This window comes from Notolepis coatsorum (genome assembly GCF_963971535.1).
Source record: "Notolepis coatsorum genome assembly, chromosome: 12".
Lineage (NCBI taxonomy): Eukaryota > Metazoa > Chordata > Actinopteri > Aulopiformes > Paralepididae > Notolepis > Notolepis coatsorum.
This window is the reverse complement of record NC_140176.1, coordinates 97,891,373-97,912,970: the sequence shown is the minus strand read 5'-3', so window position 1 is coordinate 97,912,970 and position 21,598 is coordinate 97,891,373. Positions and strand designations below refer to the sequence as shown.

The following is a 21,598-nucleotide window of genomic DNA, read 5'->3' as shown; positions in this document are numbered from 1 at the left end:
ACAAACATTATTACGGTCACCATTGTGACCAGTGGGATTAATCAACACATTTTATTATTTATTTTTCTATTTCATTGAACATTGCACATGTTAAAAGCCATTTTTTTTACTCAAAATGTGAGTATTACCAAGTCAACTTGTGTTCTTAAAACAATGACAATAAACATAGTTTTATTAGGTTGAAATAATGTGGTTGTGTACTTATTTTTCTGTTAACTTATTATGGATTGAAAACTGAAAACCTTAATGCGCAGTAACTGAACTCAATATTTTTAAGTTCTGGTAACTTATTATTATTTTTACAGTGTAGTCTTGCGATCAATCAAAACTTATTTACACGATATACCTCACATTCACCCTCCATTCACATCCTGGTGTTCTCCTGGTGTTCTCCATTAGGCCTGTAGGTGGAGCTATGACAGCACACGTACAGTACACACACCGATGGTGTGTGATGTGTCCAAAAATGTATGGGCAAATGTGAGTGAAATGGTCGCACTGTATGCAGCTGTTTGTCTGCATTGCATCCCCCCCCCCCCCCCCAACTCAGATTTAGGGTTGATACAACCATCATAATAATATTGTTAATAATAACAATAATGATGTAATAATGTAAAAATTATCATTAGAAATACCTGATTATGAGAAGAAAAAAAATTATGATGCATGGAATATTGTTGAGGCACACTAGTTACAACTATATTTCAAACAGGCACTCCATGTCAAAAAGGTTGCTGACCCCTGATGTAGAGGATGAAGAGCAGGGGACCAAGTACTGAGCCTTGGGGGACACCATGAGTGATGGGGGCAGTGGGGGATTTGCAGTTGTTGATAGAGATGAATTGGTGCCTGTGTGAGAGGTATGATTGGAGCAAGGTGAGGGGGATTCCGGAGATGCCAACGGAGGACTGGAGACGAGTGATATGAGGATGGGGTGACTGATGGTGTCAAAAGCAGCGCTGAGGTCTAGGAGAATGAGGATGGAGAGGGAACCAGAGTCGGCAGAGAGGAGGAGTATGTCGTTGGTGACCTTTAGAAGAGCAGTTTCGGTGCTGTGTTTGGTGCGGAATCCGGATTGAAATGTATCATAAAGGTTATTGTTGTCGAGGTAGGATTTTAATTGGGAGGCAATGGCTCGCTCAATTATTTTTGAGAGGAAGGGGAGGTTGGAAATGGGGCGGAAATTATCAAGGGTTTCAGGGTTGAGACCAGGTTTTTTTAGTAAGGGGGTGACAGAAGCAATTTTGAGGGCGGGGGGAAATAGGCCAGTGGTCAGAGAGGAGTTTACGATGGAGGTGATAAGGGGAGAAAGGGCAGGGAGACAAGCCTTGACTAGGATGGAGGCGGGTAGGCGGGCGTCGGCCAATCAGGGCAACGCGGAAGCACTCTTCGGCTGCCCAAACTAAGTATTCACGCCATCGGGGCACGTGTATGCTTTTACCAACGCAGTTGTGTTTCCGGGTTCCCGTTTTGCGCTCTGATTGGCCACTGACCTACACGCGTACGCCCCCCTCGCTATCGCCTTTGGGGCGTGAGATATGAAGACAGATTTAACTGGGTATAGGAGTCTGCGACAACAACCCAATAATAAACACTCGAAACAGCTATTACCAGACAATTACAACAGCAGTGGTGCCTGCTTCAAATGTCACGTATTATAGGCTAGGGCTGGGCGATATAACGATAACGATAAATATCGCGATATATTTTAATAATCAATAGCGAATATCGAAATAAAAAAAATAAAACTTTTATTTTTATTTTTATATATATATATATATATATATATATATATATATATTTTTTTTTTGTGACCTGCAACAGGGCAGTTTTAAAACCAGAGACAGTGGACAGACTTGTCTTTCTTGCCTGCAACTTAAAGTAATGGCTTTGCTTGTCCAAATGACAATACTGACCAAATTGAGATTTATTTTTCTCTTGTCCATTTATTCTGTTTGCTTTCTAATGTAAAATACAGTTTGAAACCGTCTGTACACAGTAGGCTATGTGTGCTAGCAGAACTAGACTCCAGTCACAAGTCACGGTGCACATGTGCGGTGGTTTGTCCACCAAAAAAGCGCCAAAAGATCGAAAATAAACTAGCAGAGCCAGAACTGTTCAACTCCCCTGGAGCCACAGCCAGCAGAGAAGCCGGTTTACTTTCGCTTTTAAAGCAGCTGCAGCCTGAGAACTGGAGTGTGAGGGGATGTAACACTAAAGATGGCGGCAACGACAAAGAATTGCTGCAAAATAAACATACATCTGTTGTTAAATTTTTTTTATACTTATAACAATTCGATAGTTATCGATATCGAGAAATATGATAACATTATCATGTCGTTATCGCGATATGATTTTTTTCCATATCGCCCAGCCCTACTATAGGCTATAAGCCAGTGTAGATCTATTCGATGCAGACCAGAGAAAGACTTTTGTCTTGTTTACATCAGGTTCATTCATTCATTCATTCATTCATTCATTCTCCTCCCGATGTGTTCGTTCAACTCGCGTCTCTGCGACCAGCCGCTCTATCGGAGATAGGATCACATTGTGTCATGTTTTGCTAGAGGGTGGCGATGTTTATTATTCCGAATAGATCTACACAGGCTTATAGCCTATAATACGTGACATTTGAAGCAGGCACCACTGCTGTTGTAATTGTCGTCCTTCCCCCCCCCCAAAAGGCAGCCGGGAGCAGACACGGGCCAATCCAAGTGCTCCTGTCCGTCTTCGTCAGGGACGCAATATCGTTGGCGATCTGTTCTGCATGTTTTTCCATTGGGTTTATCTCTTTTTCTGGAGGGGAAACCCTTGCGAGAACATGCAGACTCCACACAGACATCCCGGGAGAGACCTGGGTACCTGGCGACCTGGTCCCCTAGCTGTGAGGCGACAGTTAACCACTACACCACCATCGTGATTACAATGTTTATGTTGTCAAATTAGAAAATATCTCTTATCGTGCAGCATCCCATTAGTTTTGTTTCATCACACTTGGGGAGATTGATTGATTGATTCAACATGTTATTAACAGATTGCAGAATGGGTACAATACAGTACAGCTCAATACACACAATTGTTAAGGGGATGCAGACCAGAGAAAGACTTTCGTCTTGTTTACATCAGGGTCCCCCATTTTCAATTCATCATAACATATATGACATACAGATAGACAGTACTGTTACATCTATACATTTATGACATACCAGATCTACAAATATACAGTACTGTCTGTTTATGAGTAAATTTTGTTTCTAAAAAGAGAGTATATACATTTGAGGGGGAAGAAACTGTACATTGGAGGAGCAACTATATAACTGAGCCATTCAGAGGTCGAATACACAATATGTGAAACATTCCTTTTTAACGATGGAAACATGTCGATCACAAACAAATGGACTTTTAAGTGTTATGTTTGAGGTGTGTGTGCTCCTGCCTTGTGTGTCCATGGCAGGAGAAGGAGGACCTCATTGAAGAATGGCTGCCAGAGCCTCTGGTCCCTCCCGTGTCCAAAGACCATCCCTCCCTGAACTACGACATCGTCACCGGGTAAGCTCCAACTGTCCCCTTCCCCCCCGAGATACCAGGTAAGCTCCAGTAGTCCCCTTCCCCCCCCGAGATACCAGGTAAGCTCCAGTCGTCCCCTTCCCCCCCGAGATACCAGGTAAGCTCCAGTCGTCCCCTTCCCCCCCGAGATACCAGGTAAGCTCCAGTAGTCCCCTTCCCCCCCGAGATACAGGGTAAGCTCCACCCGTCCCCTTCCCCCCCGAGATACCAGGTAAGCTCCACCCGTCCCCTTCCCCCCCGAGATACCAGGTAAGCTCCACCCGTCCCCTTCCCCCCCGAGATACCAGGTAAGCTCCACCCGTCCCCTTCCCCCCCGAGATACAGGGTAAGCCCAAGACGCAGCCCTTTCCCCCGAGATGCTTCACATAAAGGGGCTGTTATTTCCAGCTAAATGTTGTGGTTCCTGAGTGCTGACGTATAAAATGAGTCAGGCCAACGTGTGGGAATGTTCTTTTGTAATATTTTGAAATGAAAGAAGAAACGACAAACCCTTTTTATTTTTTAAACAATATTTTTATCGCATATAGTTTTTATACATATAAGACAGAAACACAGGACAAAAAAATACAATCAACCCCCTCCATTCCCTAATTATAATTAAAACTGACATTCACATAAACATTCAACAAAAAAGTACAGTAAAATGAATGATTTTTTATTGATATTTTTCCCCCTCCTTTTTTCCGTTTTTCTCCCATCCCAATGTTAGTCGTTATGCCAATTCCCAATCCCCTACCTGATCGTTGCGTGCTCTGCCCCCTACCGTCGGTCTGGGAGGGTGGAGACTATCACATGCTTCCTCCGACACATGTGTAGCCAGCCCACCGCTTCTTTTCACCTGGCAGCGCGGACTCTCACTGAGCGGGTGTAACGTGTGGAAGGATCACACTACATCCCCCAGATCCCTCCCTCGCTGTGCAGGCGCCCCGACCGAACTGTAGGAGTCGCTGTTTACAACGACCAGGATACACCCCACCGGCTTCCCACCCGCTGACACTGCCAATTGTGTCAGTATGGACGACCGACCAAGCCGGAGGTACCGCTGGCAGCTGGATTCGATCCCACTGTCTCTGCGGTGGTAGGCAGACGCTTAGTCCGCTGCGCTACCCGGCCGCCCTAGTAAAATGAATTATAAGAAATAATAAGAAATAAAAAAAATCTCTTCTGCCTCTCCACCTTCCTCTGTTTCTCTTTCCCATCCCTAACCTCTCACCTCTCCCATCGCTTTCCTTCACACTCTCACACCTTTCAAGAAACTCACAAATGTCGCCCACGTCCTCTCAAATTGCACCGCTTTTCCCTTTTGTATGTTTGTTAGCCTTTCCATTGCCAAGTTCTCTGACACTTCCTTTAACCATTGTTTCGATCCTGGTCTCAGTATCTCCTTCCAGTTTAGAGCAACCACTCTCTTGGCTTGTAACCAGTGTTGGGCAAGTTACTTTAAAAAAGTAACTAGTTACAGTTACTAGTTACTTCTTCCAAAAAGTTACTAAATTACTTACTCGGTTACAAATTATAAAAGTAACTAGTTACTTCAGAAAGTAACTATTGCGTTACTTTCAAGATTTTTTTTTACATAAACAACATACACAAATCTAAACTATTTTAATGTTGCTGTGGGACAAAGTGAGACTAGCCTCCAATCAAATGCCATGTGTAGGCTATGTAGATATTATAATTACTATGTTTATATAGTGGATCATACAAATACAAACAGAATAGATGTTTTGGAACTTTTGATATGTATTGCCCCTCAACAGGCCACAACTGGGCAACATTAAATTATGCTTGTTAAGCACTATACCAAAAATAAATAACAAATATATACTGATTGATTGAACATTTTAATTAACAGATTTCAGAATGGGTACAATACAGTACGGCTCAATACACACAATTGTTAAGGGGATGCAGACCAGAGAAAGAGTTTCGTCTTGTTTACATCAGGGTCCCCCATTTTCAATTCATGACATTTATGACGAAAGTCTTTCTCTGGTCTGCATCCCCTTAACAATTGTATGTATTGAGCTGTACTGTACTGTACCCATTCTGCAATCTGTTAATAAACTTTTCAATCAATCAATCAATCAATGACATACACAACATACAGATATAAGAATCTAATCAAATCATCTAAACTAATCTAATCATTACATTTAAGACATGCATGACATACAGAGATATATATATCTCTGAGCAGCTGAAGCCTGTGCTATTAAACCAGGAAGTGCAGCACTGTTGATAAGGCTGTCAGCACTGCAGTAGAGCAACTCAGTGCCCTGCGCTGCAAAGAGTGAACACTGAACACAAAACGCTCATGGACCCGCGGTCTTATGTTGACATTGTGTTGTTCGTTGGATTCGTTTTTGAGCTCAAAACGTACACTACACGGACCGCGGTCTCATGCTGACTGATCAGTGATCGCTTGTCTTGTCGCGCTGTGTGTCAGACTCTGGATGCTTTAGACACCCGCCCACCTCCACCTCTGATTGGCTTACCATGACATTGTATTCAACCTCAGCCAATCGTCAGCATGTATGCTTGGCTCGCGCACTGTCCACTAAACAAGGAAGAACATATTATTGCCTCTCGGCGCAGAGATATGTCTGATGTACATTGTACATATGTCTATACCGAACACTGTGACCTCATTTTCTTCTTCTAAATTACATGCACTATGTTATTTGATACTATCTTGTCTAGCACAGTCTCTGGAGCGTAACAGTAAGATAAGAAGCATTTTGTATGAAAGTATTCTGTACTTCTGTATGACAACTATTAAAGAAACTTGAAACTTAAAGAAACTTGAAACTTGATGAAAGAAACAGGTTCATTCATAGTAACGCGCCGCATTTTTTTGTAGTAACGGTAACAACGTTATTAAGATTGGAAGAGTAATCCGTTAGATTACTCGTTACTGAAAAAACGAACGCCGTTAGTAACGAAGTTACTTATAGTGCCGTTATTCCCATCACTGCTTGTTAACAGACAACAATTGATCAATTTCCTCTTTCTAGTGTTAGCTGGAAAGTTCTAACGACTAACCTTATTGTCTTCTACTATCATGCATTCTTCCACTAATTCATCTTCCTTGTCTATATTACTACTTACTATACTAATATGTAGGGCTGTCCCCGACTAAGGATTTGGATGGTCGACTATGATTGGCCAAAATGTGCCGTTAATCGACTATTGGGCTGGGGGGGGTGCTTAATGTCTGAAGGAGTCGACGGAAGGCTTCTTGTCCTCTGCAAAAGCATGCAATTGGTCCACTGATGGATACATGTTGATATTTGTCTAGTCTAGTGTGTTCATTAGACGGGTGAAATCCTCTTTCAGTGCCTCTGTGCCTGTTTTCGTAGGCAGTTAGCCTCTGGTATGCGTGCCATTAGCGTTAGCCACGCTTCTAGGCCTCTTTTTCTTTTGTAATGAATGATACATTTTTTTTTATAAATATATATATTTTTTGTATTCGACTAAGAGGTTGGCTAGTCGACTACGGCTCCTTTCGACCGATTAGTCGTCTAATCGACTAATAGGGGTCAGCCCTACTAATATGTCTCTACACTACACACTACTCTACACTATGCAGTCAACACTTCAAAACTGTTTGATGAACATTGTTACTCAGCTGAAAGAGTTATACCCTTGCTGCTGACTCATCCGCTAAATGACTAAATGTCCCCCATTGGTTGATTAATTGTATAGCTCTACTTGTGATATATTGGACTGACTGACCGAGTATCTGGTTCAGGAGCTAATAGTCCTGTAGAATAACCCTTGTGTTCTCTGGGTGGTAGATGGAGCGTGCAGCGCGTGTGTAACGATGCCGCTTTGCCTCCACAGGCCTCCAAGCCACCGGATCACTGTGAACGGAAAGGAGTGCGTTAACTTTGCCTCGTTCAACTTCCTGGGTCTCCTTGACAACGAGCGGGTGAAGGTTTGTACTGTTTTGATTGCATGACCACATTTGCATAATGTTATTGCAAGCTATTAATTTTGGACTCATTTAGTTTTCATTTAATCTGCTGTCGTTGTTGTTGTGATGAATAAATATATGGACCGTAGATGTAAAATGTAATGGATAGATGGGTAATAAGCACCACATCTTGGCTCCGGAGGTTCCCGCTCCTCCCGGGCAGCGTGGCAAAGTGTCCTTGAGCAAGACACTTGACCCCTAGCTGCTCCTGATGAGCAGGTCGCCACCTTGCATGGTCGCCTCCTCCGTGAGTGAAGGGGTTAATGTGAGGCATAAGTTGTTAAGCACTTTGGATAGAAGAGTTATATAAATGCTGTCCATTTATCGTTCACCCATCTCACGTTATATATGACTCTACATCTATGCATTTAGGTGTTTTCTTCATGATTAGTTGATTACTCTCGTACTATTCTGTAACTTATAGATGTATGTGTGGGGGGTTATTATTTATATTATATTTATTGTATAGGACCATCTGCATGATACATTATTCTATCTACATGGTAACGACACGGTATGAGGCCAACGGCGTGATTAAGGCAAGACAGTTCCCCCCGAAATCGCCGGTTTGCTTTTCTTTTGACGATATTGTGATTTTGTTATATTTAGCTTCTTCTATGAAACTAGTGACAATAAAACGTCAATAACACACATTTAGTTGTTTATTTTACTTAATTGTGTCTGATTGTGTCCATAGATCACAATTACAATACAGAACTTTGAGGTTGTTTTCTCAAACGAGTTTTTATGCATTTTACTTTACACACAAATACATGGAACTCCATTTCCCTAGTACCTACACACACCACGTTCCACATTTCCTCCTATCCATATCCTGCTTCTAATTACAAAAGGGTTTGTTGTAGTGTTGTCAAAAATATCGATTTTTCTATACATATCGATTCTGAATATTTAAAACGGTTTCAATACTCATTTCCTGCAATATCGATATTTAATTATTCAAAAATTTGTATAAAGAAGTTGCATTGTTCATTTCAATACCTGTAATAATACAGTAGTCCACACACACACACACACACACACACACACACACACACACACACACACACACACACACACACATGTGCATTCAGTTAAGTTGGAATATGACTGTAATACAAACGTTCACTTTGTCAGGTACATGCAACACAGATTACAGTGTTTACATCTGTCTGCTTGAGAAAATACCATGTTCTGCAATAAAAATTATTGAAGTGAGATGAACAGACTGAACTTTATTTTTGTATTTTATTTTTGTATTATTTTTTAAACAAACATAAACAAACATGACAACACACGATAAGATATACAAGCATTAATTGTCAGAGCACATCCAATGAGATCACATTTTAGTTAATTGTCTTATATAAGATATACCCCTAATACCTGTTATCTAAAAACCTACACACATATGCTCCAGCTCGAACCCCCCCCCTCCCGGACCCCACCCTGGGAAGTACCTCCACTATCCCTCGCACCTAACCAGACACTACCATTATAAGCTAGCTTTTATTCTCTCCACCACTTCTAACCACATTGACATTTTGGATTCATTGAGACCCAGAATTCTTGCTGTAGATATTTCTTGATAAATCACATCGAGATATGTAAGAAACCAAACTTTCCGGCAAATTTTTTCCGGTTGAAACCAGCGTGATGCGATCAGCTTTTTAGCTACTGTGATACCCGATAAAACCAATCTCTTTAGCTGTGGATTCACTGCAAACTCAAAAACATCATTCAATAGTAATACCGAGGGGTGTACAGGTATATTCCAAGATACGAGTTTTGATAATTGTTGGGTCACATCTTTCCAGAATGCCTTAACTGGTGGGCAGTCCCAATTAGGGATGGGTACCGAATTCGGTACTTTTGAGGTACCGAACCGAAACACGTCGGTACTACCGAGTATCGAATCAAGTGAGAAACCAAAAAAAAAAAAAATTATAATTTTTTTTTAACTTTTTTTTACTTTTTTTTTTTTTTTACTTTTCTCTTTTCATGTCAACATTCACACGCACAATATATGCTTACCTAGGATTTGACTTGATTCAACAACAAAGCAGTCGGAGCAATGACAAGCCGAAAACTGTCGAAATTGTAGTTATTTGAAGTTTGGATTTTTTTTTACGACTGAGGTAGGTAAATTAAATTTCGACAGTTTTCGGCTTGTCATTGCTCCGACTGCTTTGTTGTTGAATCAAGTCAAATCCTTGGTAAGCATATATTGTGCGTGTGAACGTTGACATGAAAAGAAAAAAGTAAAAATAAAAAAATAAAAAGTAAATTTTTTTTTTTTTTTTTTTTAAAGTACCGAAAAAAGGTACCGTTGGGTACCGGTATCGATTCACAGGTACCGGTACCGGTATCGGTTCAAATGTGAAAGGTACCCATCCCTAGTCCCAATACATGTGCATAAATGTCCCTTCGTCTCCATTTGTACATTGGGAGCATTTGGAGTCTTGTTTAAGCCTCCAATCTTATCCAAGCCTACAGTCTTATAGGAGTCAAGTATGTCCTGTGAATATAGTTAAGATTGATTTGTTGATGATCCGGGTTCCTTGATGTAAGTCGGACATTTGCCCAGGCTCCTTGCCAATCAAAGTCATTTTCCAGGTCTGGTATATCCCTCCTCCAGACAGAGTCTAGTTGGAGGGTTTCATACGAGGACGTTAGTAATTGATGATAAAAATCTGAAACAAAACCTCTCGATGTCTCTCTTTCGTAGAAGAATTTGTGGTATCTGTGGTGTTCAATTGGTATGTCTAATGGAACACCGTGAGACTTCAAACATAACAGTAACTGTTTGTAAAAAAGCCATGTGGACTTGGTGAGATAAAATGTTTTGCGTATTTCTTTATCACTACAAAAACCCTGTTTGTTAAAAACATCCCCTAATGAGTGTATGCCTTGCTCTTCCCATATAGGGAATCTTATAGGTCGTTTTTCAATTAAGAGTGCATTGTTATTGAATAAGGGAGCATGATTGTGCCATTTATGTGGGTTAGGATTTATTTTTTGTGATTCACGCCATATCCGGATCGCATGAGTAATTATGGGGCCAAATTTCCGTTCACAGTGCTTGATTGGTAGTTTAGTGTATGCTATGTCCTTCAGTCTATGTGGGGCTACTATGTTTTCTTCTAATTTTCTCCAGGATACTAATGCTTGGGGGTCAAACCATGTTGTCAATGGTCTTAATGTGTACGCCTTAAAATATTGGAAAAAATCTGGAAATGCCATGCCACCATCTGCTTTATTTTTCTGTGCGGTGGATCTTTTTATACGTGGTGGTTTGTTATTCCAAATAAATGTGTATGTGGAGGAGTGTAATCTTTTCCAGTAACCCTCTGGAGGGGGTAACGGTAGCATTGAACTGAAGAAGTTGATTCTAGGTAGTACATCCATCTTAACTATTGATATCCGTGCTTGTACTGTGTTTTTAAGTTTTGCCCATCTATCAAGGTCGTCTTTGATTTTGTTTTGGATTTTTGTGTAATTGTGCTTCACCGTTTGTCTTATGGTGGGGAATATTTCCACTCCCAAGCATCTAAAATGTTTTACCATCGGTATCTCTCCTGGGAGGGTTATATCTTTTTTTGCAGGGGTGTTAAGTGGAAGGAAAGCCGACTTCGGCCAATTTATCTTAAATCCCGATAAATCACCAAAGTTCTCAATCAACTTGAGCAGATGAGGCAATGTGGTGTTGGGGTTTTGCATGAACAATATTATGTCGTCCGCATATAAACTAATTTTTTGTTGTGTGCCCTTGATTACGATTGGTTCTATGGATTGGGATTGTCTTATATATTGTGCTAAAGGCTCTAATGATAGATTGAATAGTCCGGGACTAAGAGGGCAACCCTGTCTGGCAGAGCGTGATACCGGAAAGATTTTGGAGATGATCGTGCCTGTTGTAATCATGGCCGATGGGTCTTTGTATAATACTTTAATCATATCAATGAATCCTTTTCCTAACCCCATCCTTTCTAATACTGCCCATAGATACGACCATTCCAGCCTGTCAAAGGCTTTCATAGCATCCAGGGACAGCATCGCCTTAGGTATGGTGTCATCCTTGTCGGCATCTAGTACGTGCAGTATTCGTCTTATGTTATCAGTGATCAGGCGGCCTCTTATGAAGCCAGTTTGGTCCGGGTGAACTAAAGACGTCATATGCTTTTGTAATCTGATGGCTAATACCTTAGAGTACAGTTTGATATCGGTTCCGAGGAGGCTTAAAGGTCTATAACTACCGCACTCGTTGGGGTCTTTGTCTTTTTTAAGGAGGACTGTTATGAGTGCAATATTGTCATTCTTATGGAAGTTCCCCTCCTTGACTGAGTATAAGATCATATTTAGTAATAAGGGTCCAATTATGTCCCAACAAGAAAGGTACATTTCTGATGGGATACCGTCTCTTCCAGGAGCCTTACCACTTTGCATTGCGGTTATGGCCTTCTTGAGTTCCTCTAGTGTGATCGGTGTTTCTAACTGTTTAGCGTCATCCTCTGAAAGTTTAGGGAGAATAATTTGATTAAGATATGTGTCCATTTTGTTTTGATCGAAGGTCGTTTCTGATTTATATAAGTCGGAGTAGAATTCTTTGAATGTATTGTTTATTTTTACAGGGTCTGTTTCAAGTACTTGTTGTGCTCTAATGGTAGTTATATCTGCAAATTTTGCATTAATTCTTAATCGCATGGCTAATAGGTGACTAGGTTTGGAACCATGGGAGTACTGCTGTTGTCTTGTGCTGCGTATTTGTATTTCCGATTGTTGTCTGTATATGGCATTGATCTCTATTTTTAGTACGTTAACTTGATTCTCTAGTCGAGTTGAGTTGTTGTATTTTAGAGAATTAAATAACGTTGAGTAAAGCGTTTCCAGCTCAGCCAGTTGTGTGCATTGATTCTTGCGCATTTTGGAGGAAAAGCTATCCGTGAAATCTTTGATCATTCCCTTTACCGACATCCATAATATTCTGGGGTCTTGCACCGAGTTTGCATTCTCCCGTTGGAATACTATAAGAGCTTCTTTGAGTTGTGTAATGAATTCCTTGTTATTAAGCAGCATCGAGTTAAATCGCCATCTTGGGGCTCGGGAGGATAGTATACCAAATGTACCTTTGAGGAGTAAATAACAGTGATCTGCGTTGGGTATCATTTCCACTTCATAATTATCAAATAGTCTCTGTGATGCAAAGACATAATCTATTCTGGATAATGTATTATGTCTCGCAGATCGACAAGAGTACTTTCGGGTCGTGGGATTAAGTAATCGCCATAAGTCATTTACACCTGTAATCTTCGACCAATCCTTTAATGCCTTAGATGAATTATTTTGTTCGCTGGAAAAGGCGAGGTAAGATTTGTCCATCCTTGGGTTCCAGATGGCATTAAAATCCGCACCTATTATAAATGAGTAATCGGGAATGTCTAACATTGCATTGGTTAGTGTAGTGAAGAAATCCTCTTCGTACAAATTTGGGGCGTATACCGCTACCAACGCTATTTTCCTGTTCTTATGTGCAATCTTAGCTATAGTTATCCGACCTTCTACATCAGACCATACTCCCTTTAGTACAATATTCAACTTACGTTTAACGACTATGGCTACACCCCGAGTTCTCGTACCAATAGAAGAGTGACTAATATTATGATATGTGTTGTCCGCTAATTTATCTATGTCTTTCTCTAGAATGTGCGTTTCGCTTAGCAGAGCAATGTCCACATGTTCTTTTTTCATCAGTGTGAGCACGCTTTTGCGTTTGAGTTGGTTATTTATTCCCCCGGTGTTCCATATCATTATATTCAAACTAGCCATAATCTATACATGTTGTAGTGTAATTTTTGGTAATGCTTCTGGAGTGCGAGGCAATAATAGATATACATCCCACTAGTGTGGTCCCGTTGAGAGCCGAGCTTAAAAACATACATATATACAAAAAAAATCCCCTTCCCTTCCCTCCCACCGAGAGTCGTACAGGATTGTGTTCCATGAACACAACCTTTGCGTATGACTCCCTCCCTTGCACCACCGGATATCCCAGAATGATCCAATTATCCTTAACATTCCTATGTATACCATAGGATCTAACACTCTAAATTCTACCATAAGTAGAATGTCGACTGTGGCTTGGCCACTTTCCCGTTAAATAAAAATTTAAATAAGATAAAACTAAAAATAAAGACCAAAAATAAGCTTCAATTATCATGCCCTAATCACTTACATTTTATATGAACTTGTGTAATTTATAGTAACCCATGAATAATATGGAGGTATTGAACTGAAGAGAGAGCCTCAATAAATCAGAGAAAACGGATGAAAAAAAACAAGTAAAAGGAAGAGAACATTAACTTGGATCTTAAAAAGCAGTTTTTAAATACGTATATGCAGCATTACCCCTGACCAGGGGTGGGCGATGATCCGATGTGTAGAATGTTATTTCAGCCGGCCGCTGCTATGATGGTTCTGTGGTTCTGCAGCTAGATGCTGTTGATTATTCCCCCGAAGGGCTTCTGGTAGAATTGTCTGGCCACGTATTGCTGTTATTCCAGAATGTTTCCTATATCAAAGAATGCTTTAGATGTTCTAGATTATTCAATATGTCGTTTTTACAGTGATCGAATGTTCCAGTATGTTCTGGAGTGTTCCAATTTTGAATCCAATATGTCCGCAATAATAGAATCCCGACGGGGAAAGCATTCAATAACTCTGAGCTCGTAGGTCTCTCTGTCCCAAATCCTCGGTTCATTAAAGATTATACTATATGGTGTCCATGCATAACAGAGACTTTATTTTATTAGATAAAACATGTTGACAAAGTTTTACTTTGCAGTTGAAAAAAGGTAATAAATTAAATTTGATTAAAACAAATTTAAATATTTTTTCATATATGTTATGATGAATTGAAAATGGGGGACTCTGATGTAAACAAGACAAAAGTCTTTCTCTGGTCTGCATCCCCTTAACAATTGTGTGTATTGAGCTATACTGTATTGTACCCATTCTGCAATCTGTTAATACAATTTGCAATCAATCAATCTGTTATGCTTAACACACAGTACTATTAACTTTACTTAATTTCTAAGATTATATCATTTAGTTATTTTTTACGTGTGATCTAAAGATAAACAAAGGGTTTTAAAAGTGTTATATTTATCTTCTCTTATAGTACCAGAGAGAAGCTGAGGAGAATACATTTTTTTTAATTAAAATATATATGTATCTTTTTTTCTTCTTTTTTTTTTTTACATTTTAAGATTGAACCTTTTTCCCAGTGGTATCGAAAATGGTATCGAATATCGATACTTTTCAAGGTATCGTATCGAAGTTCGAAATTCCAGTATCGTGACAACACTAGTTTGTTGTAGACCTACGCGGTCGACCCGGGTTCGTCTCCCGATCCCGGACGTACATTTGCTGCATGTCCTTCCCCCATATCTTCTCCCATCCTTCCTCTGCTCTGCTCTCTGTCGGTCATGTCTGACCAGAAATAAGCTGTAAAAATGCTCAAAATAATGTTTTGCCTATTGGGGGGTACTGTCTCGCCTTCAAGTATTTGTTGAATATTTGTTGTTCTTGGAAAAACACACAAACGTAGACTATGTATTCTTCTAAAAGTATTGGGACCAGTCATCCTGTGTCCGTCTCCTTCCCGACAGCAAAAGGCGCTGGCGTCTCTCAAGAAGTACGGCGTCGGCACCTGCGGTCCCAGAGGGTTCTACGGCACCTTCGGTGAGTGAAGACACGCCCACTTTAACCCTTCCACTGCTGCACTGTTAACCCTTTCACTGTGACGATACAGAAGGTTACCCCTTTCACTGTGACGATACAGAAGGTTACCCCTTTCACTGTGACGATACAGAAGGTTAACCATTTCACTGACGATACAGAAGGTTAACCCTTTCACTGTGACGATACAGAAGGTTGACCCTTTCATTGTGACAATACAGAAGGTTAACCCTTTCACTGTGACGATACAGAAGGTTAACCCTTTCACTGTGACGATACAGAAGGTTGACCCTTTCATTGTGACAATACAGAAGGTTAACCCTTTCACTGTGACGATACAGAAGGTTAACCCTAGGCCTGCCACGATAACACATTTTGCTGGGCGATTAATTGCCCCCGAAAATATCACAATAAGCGATATTATTGCGACCGGTTAGAGCAGTGTTTCTCAAAGTGGGGGGCGCGCCCCCCAGGGGGGGGCGCAAAGGCATGACAGGGGGGGCCTTGAGATTTATTATAATTTTTTCTTTTCTTTTTTGGATTACAGAAAATTATCACTAAAGTGCTATCTGTTGCAGCTGCACTGTTCTCCATGAAAATACCATTTCTCAAAATCTGAAAATCATTATTTAATAAAACACAGAAAAGGATCACCAAGTTACTCTAGATAAGCTTCCTGACACATCTCCATCCAAACTCTTGGAAGAACTCTTTGAAATCTCATCTGATACCACCTAGAGAGCTAGTTTCAGAGTGTGGTGCTGAGTACCAAGTATCTCATCTCATGGCCCACCAAGTATCTCATGATGCAGCAGTTAAGGTGTTGATACCATTCAGCACCACATACAGTATCTGTGTGAAGCTGGCTTTTCATCCATGACAGCTCTGAAAACGAAATATAGGGCCAATTTGAAAGGTCACGATATTGGTGTTATTTCAATAAATTTAAACATGGCCCATTTCATGACTATTTTGTTGGGGGGGGGCGGGGGGCCAAAATATTTTGGTCTGCCAAAGGGGGGCCTGACAGAAAAAGTTTGAGAAGCACTGGGTTAGAGAATTTCTTTTTGGAGAAATTTATTTCCCAAAAGTTCTCATTTTTTTTTTTTTAAATTCACTAATATAATGATAATAGCATAATAATGCAAGGACACCGTTTCAAAGTGCAATACACTTTTTTTTTTTATAACTTTCTTTTTATTGTTTTTCACAATAAGCAAACAATCACAAACAACAAGACATAACAAAAACACAATCCCGGGCTGCATTATTAGTGTCACTTTACAAAAATATACTTTTCACATGCTGAGTTCTCAATTCTCTTACTTTCCCTATAGGTATGGCGAATATTCTTTACAACTATACATCAATACATCATCCACTGGTTGTCGTCATTAACATATAAAAGTCCCACTTTTCCCAGTACTTCAAACCTTTCTCTTCCTGTAATCTGAGAGTAAAAGTAAGTCTTTCCATTGTGTATATTTCGCCTATAATGGCCAACCATTTTTCTTTTGTTGGAGGTTCTTGTTGATACCAGAGACGCGTGATCGCTTTCTTACTTGCTGCTAAAAATATTTTCATCAAATATCTGTCTCCTCCTACCAATTCCTCAGGTAAGTTACCCCGGTACAAATAGGAGAAGGTCTCCGGTATCTTAAAATTCAATATAACCTGCATGGTGGAGTGAACATCTTGCCAATAACGTTGAATTCCTGGACAATTCCAAAACATATGAGAGTGGTTTGCCTCCCTCTGGCCCCACTGTCTCCAACATGGTTGCTCTATGTCTACTTGTCGGGATTTGATTTTGGGAGTTATGAAGAATCTAGTCAAGTTTTTCCAGCAGAATTCTCTCCATGTTTTTGAATTAGTCGAGCTACATTGAGTTCTGCACATGTTCTCCCATTCGTCTTCGGTTATTTCAATGTTTGATTCCTTTTCCCAATTTGTCTTAATGTAACTTGTGGAGTCAGTTCTGGCCTGAACAAAGCTATTATACAATTTTGACACAGTCTTACTTATCTTGTCCCTGTACGCCTGAATGAATATCTGAATAACACTGTCTATTGGGGTATTGGGCTCAGACACCTTTACCTCTTTTAGAAAGTACTGGCGTAGTTGTAGGTATCTGAAGAAGTCGTGTTTATCCAAACCGTATGTATCTTTCAAGGTTTGAAAGCTCACAAGTTCTCCATTCTCTACCATTGTGCTGAATGAGGTAATACCTCGGAGAGCCCATTCCTTAAATGTTTGATCATACATTCTTGGTTTAAATCCTAAATCGAAGGCAAACCACCTCAAGATCTTAATCCTTTTTTCTAACTTGAATTGTTTCACAATTTTGAACCATGTCTGTAGGGTGTGTACAATAAATGGGTTTAAGTTTCTATATAGGGTCTTGGCCTGCTGTCTATCACCAATTACTGTCTGGAGTGGTATATCAAGTGATTTCACTTCAATGTCCTTCCACTTCGCTTCGTAGTCCCTTTCACACCAACAGACCAAAGGTCTTATTTGCGCTGCATAGTAATACTCCTTCAGATTTGGGAGGGACATGCCTCCCTTCTCTTTAGGGAGTTGGAGTGTCCGGAACCTAATTCTCGGTTTTTTCCCGCTCCATATGAATCTAGAAATCATCCTGTCCCACTCGTTAAACTGTTTAGCAGGGATTTCCACCGGCAGGGACTGGAAAAGACAATACACTTTTATTTAACATTGGAAGACATTTTAAATATCCTAAATAAAAAAAATGCTCAGTTTGATTGTTTATTATAAAACAAACTGAAACTGGAAACAAGCCCTCTGTCTGGCTTTTTGTGTCATCCTTTTAACATGTACATGTATTATTAATGTACCTTGCGCCGCGGTACCATGTACAAAATGTTAATAAAGTGTGAGGAAAAAACTGGAAACGTAATAAATAAAAAGGCAGTGAAACAATAATCAAATAAACACAAATATATACTATCTCTATTGGAATGGAGACTTCAGCACAAGATAAACTAGGGATGGGCAAAAATAATCCAGATCGATTGATCACATGATGTACTCGAGTACTCGTGGAGGAAAAACGCTGTACAAAATAAACGTATTTTCCGGTGTTTTAGACTTTTATTTTGAAGCCCACTGCTCCGTCTTTTCCGGTGTTTTAGACTTTTATTTTGAAGCCGACCGGAGCGGAAGTATTGTTGTTATTATATTATCCTAGCAGCCAACTTGTCTCGTCCGGTTCTGTGTTTTTGAGCTAATGATAAAACAAATGTTGAGATTGTTGGTGAACAACTAACTTTAGGTTAGTTTTAACGTTAGCTACTAACGTTAGATGCAGCTACTACAGGCAATCAACGATGAGGAGGAAGCGTCAAAGCCGTATATAATAGAATAGCCGTGGTGCGTAGGCACGAGAGCGTAACTCGATTACCTGTTATAATAAATTAATTCATGTTTAACTTGTCCCCGTGTCCAGTCCTTTGACCACCCGTTCATTGTTTTTATTTTATTATTTTTTGGTCTTTTTCCCCCTCCATTTTCCTCCGATTTTTCTCCCATCCCAATGTTAGTCGTATGCCAATTCCCAGTCCCTTCCTGGTCGCTGCGCACTTACCCCCCACAGTCAGATCATCTGGGAGAGTGGAGGCTACCACGTGCTTCCTCCGACACACGTCCAGCCAATCACCGCTTCTTTTTCACCTGGCAGCGCGGATTCTCATCGAGAGGGCGTAGCGTGTGGGAGGACCACACTATCCCCCTCAAGTCCTATCCGCGCTTAGCAGGCGCCCCGACCGAACTGTAGGAGTCGCTGTTTACAACGACCCGGACCCACCCCGCCAGCTTCTCCCACCCTCTGATACTGCCAATTGTATTAGTGCAGACGGCCAGCCAAGCTGGTGACAACCCCGGAGCTGTGAGCTGGATTCGAACAGGCGAATCCAGCTCACAGCTCCGGGGTTGGTGACGAACGCAATCTCCGCTCGGCCACCTAACCGCCGACCACCCGTTCATTGTAAACAATGATGCATGTAATTGTATTAACGTTATTGTGTGTTGTAGCTATGCTATACGTTGTATTTTGTTTGTTAGTTATTTAGCTAATGTTGTTAGCATTGAATGAGCATCAACGAACGCTAGATCTTTAATCTTTATTTAGCAGTCCAGTTTCTCCGGGCAGTAGCGAGTAACTACTTGGTTCTAAAAATAGCTAACGTTACACTACAAATAACGCTACTTGGTTAAAAGGAGCAACACTATTGAGAAATGTAGTTAAGCTATGTGGCGTTGCCCCCACGGAGCTCCCGTGCTGTGCTCTAGTACGATGAATTGAAAATGGGGGACCCTGATGTAAACAAGACGAAAGTCTTTCTCTGGTCTGCATCCCCTTAACAATTGTATGTATTGAGCTGTACTGTACTGTACCCATTCTGCAATCTGCTAATAAAGTTTTCAATCAATCAAGTAACTCCAGCGGCCCCCAACACGGAGAGTGACTGACGATGGGTACTGGTTCCGCCTCATTAAAACAAACGCGCAAATAGCAATTAATCGCGCCCGTCAAAATCATTGCATTCATTTTAATTATCGCGGCAATTAATCGATTTATTGCTTATCGCGGCAGGCCTAGTTAACCCTTTCACTGTGACGATACAGCAGGTTAACCCTTTCACTGTGACGATACAGAAGGCATGCGGCCTTGGAGCCGCAGGTTGCCGACCCCTGGGTTAAAGGAACATGCCAACGTTATGGGAAGAATTTGCTTGTTTTATTTGTCACATATAAGGTAGATTACAGTGAAACGCTTGGTTCTGTATGAGCCTCCTGAGATTGTGCTTCATACAGTAAAAAAGAATAAAGACCAAACATACATATACAAAAGTACAAAATGCAAAAATGAGGTAGAGGTGTAGTGCAAATATTTTAGTAATAAATGGATCAAATATGGTGTAGTGTTAAAAAGTGTAAACTAGCCTATAGCTTAAATCTCCGGGAGAGGTGGTTTTGGCCAACAGCTAGGCTAGCTGGTTCTTATCCGCTTCCATTCATTTGTGCTAAGCTAGGCTAGCTTGCAGCCGGATAGCTTTCTAATGAACGCTAGAGGAAGTTGGTATCTACAGTATCTTCTTGTCTGACTCTGGAGGAGACAGTAAGTTAATTTCCCATAATGTTGACGTGTTCCTTTAAACTGAAAACCTCTCCTCTTGATCAATAGAGTCTATCTATAATGTTCCTTTAAACTGAAGCCCCTCCTCTTGATCAATAAAGAGTCTATCTATAATGTTCCTTTAAACTGAAGCCCCTCCTCTTGATCAATAAAGAGTCTATCTATAATGTTGATGTGTTCCTTTAAACGGAAGCCCCTCCTCTTGATCAATAAAGATTCTATCCATAATGTTCCTTTAAACTGAAGCCCCTCCTCTTGATCAATAAAGAGTCTATCTATAATGTTCCTTTAAACTGAAGCCCCTCTTGATCAATAAAGAGTCTATCTATAATGTTCCTTTAAACTGAAGCCTCTCCTCTTGATCAATAAAGAGTCAAAGTCTTTATGCCGCTGGTTTTGTTGATGAGTATAAAATATGGAGCAGCCTCCTTGCTGGTATTAATATGAACTGTAGTTACTGGGGAATGAAGCAGTTTCCCCTGGAAGTCTCACGCAAGCCATTCTGTTTACTGGTCCGGCTCCGTTTCAAAGGACCTGTATGTGACGTTAATCTCCTCTCTCTCCTCTCTCCTCTCTCCTCTCTCCTCTCTCCTCTCTCCTCTCTCTTCTCTCTCCTCTCTCCTCTCTCCTCTCTCTTCTCTCTTCTCTCCTCTCTCCTCTCTCCTCTCTCCTCTCTCCTCTCTCTTCTCTCTTCTCTCCTCTCTCCTATCCCCTGTCCCCTCTCTCCTCTCCTCTCCTCTTCTCTCCGCTCTCTTCTCCCTGCTCTCTCCCCTCTTCTCTCTCCTCTTCTCTCCGCTCTCTCCTCTCCGCTTTCTCCTCTCTCTCCTTTCTCCTCTCTTCTCTCCACTCTCTTCTCAATCCTCTCCTCTCTCTTCTCTCCTCTCTCCTTTCTCTTCTCTCTCCTCTCCACTCTCTTCTCTCCTCTCTCTTCTCTCCTCTCTCTCTCCTCTCTCTCTCCTCTCTCTCTCCGCTCTTCTCTCCTCTCTCCTCTCTCCTCTCTCTTCTCTCTGCCCTCTCTCCTCTCCTCTCTCCTCTCCCCTCTCTTCTCTCCTCTCCTCTCCGCTTTCTCCTCTCTCCTCTCTGCTCTCTCCCCTCTTCTCTCTCCTCTCTCCTCTTCTATCCGCTCTCTCCTCTCTCCGCTCTCTCCTCTCCGCTTT

General features: G+C 41.0%; 1 protein-coding gene across 1 annotated transcript in view; it reads left to right on the top strand.

Annotated features, from left to right (window-relative positions):
• sptlc1 (serine palmitoyltransferase, long chain base subunit 1) overlaps window positions 1-21,598 on the top strand; it is a 78,502-nt gene that overhangs the window by 6,193 nt on the left and 50,711 nt on the right. The window contains exons 3-5 of the mRNA XM_084325647.1: window positions 3,455-3,549; window positions 7,414-7,507; window positions 15,214-15,286. Coding sequence (XP_084181773.1) covers window positions 3,455-3,549; window positions 7,414-7,507; window positions 15,214-15,286 — 262 coding nt within the window. The remainder of the gene's footprint in view (window positions 1-3,454; window positions 3,550-7,413; window positions 7,508-15,213; window positions 15,287-21,598) is intronic.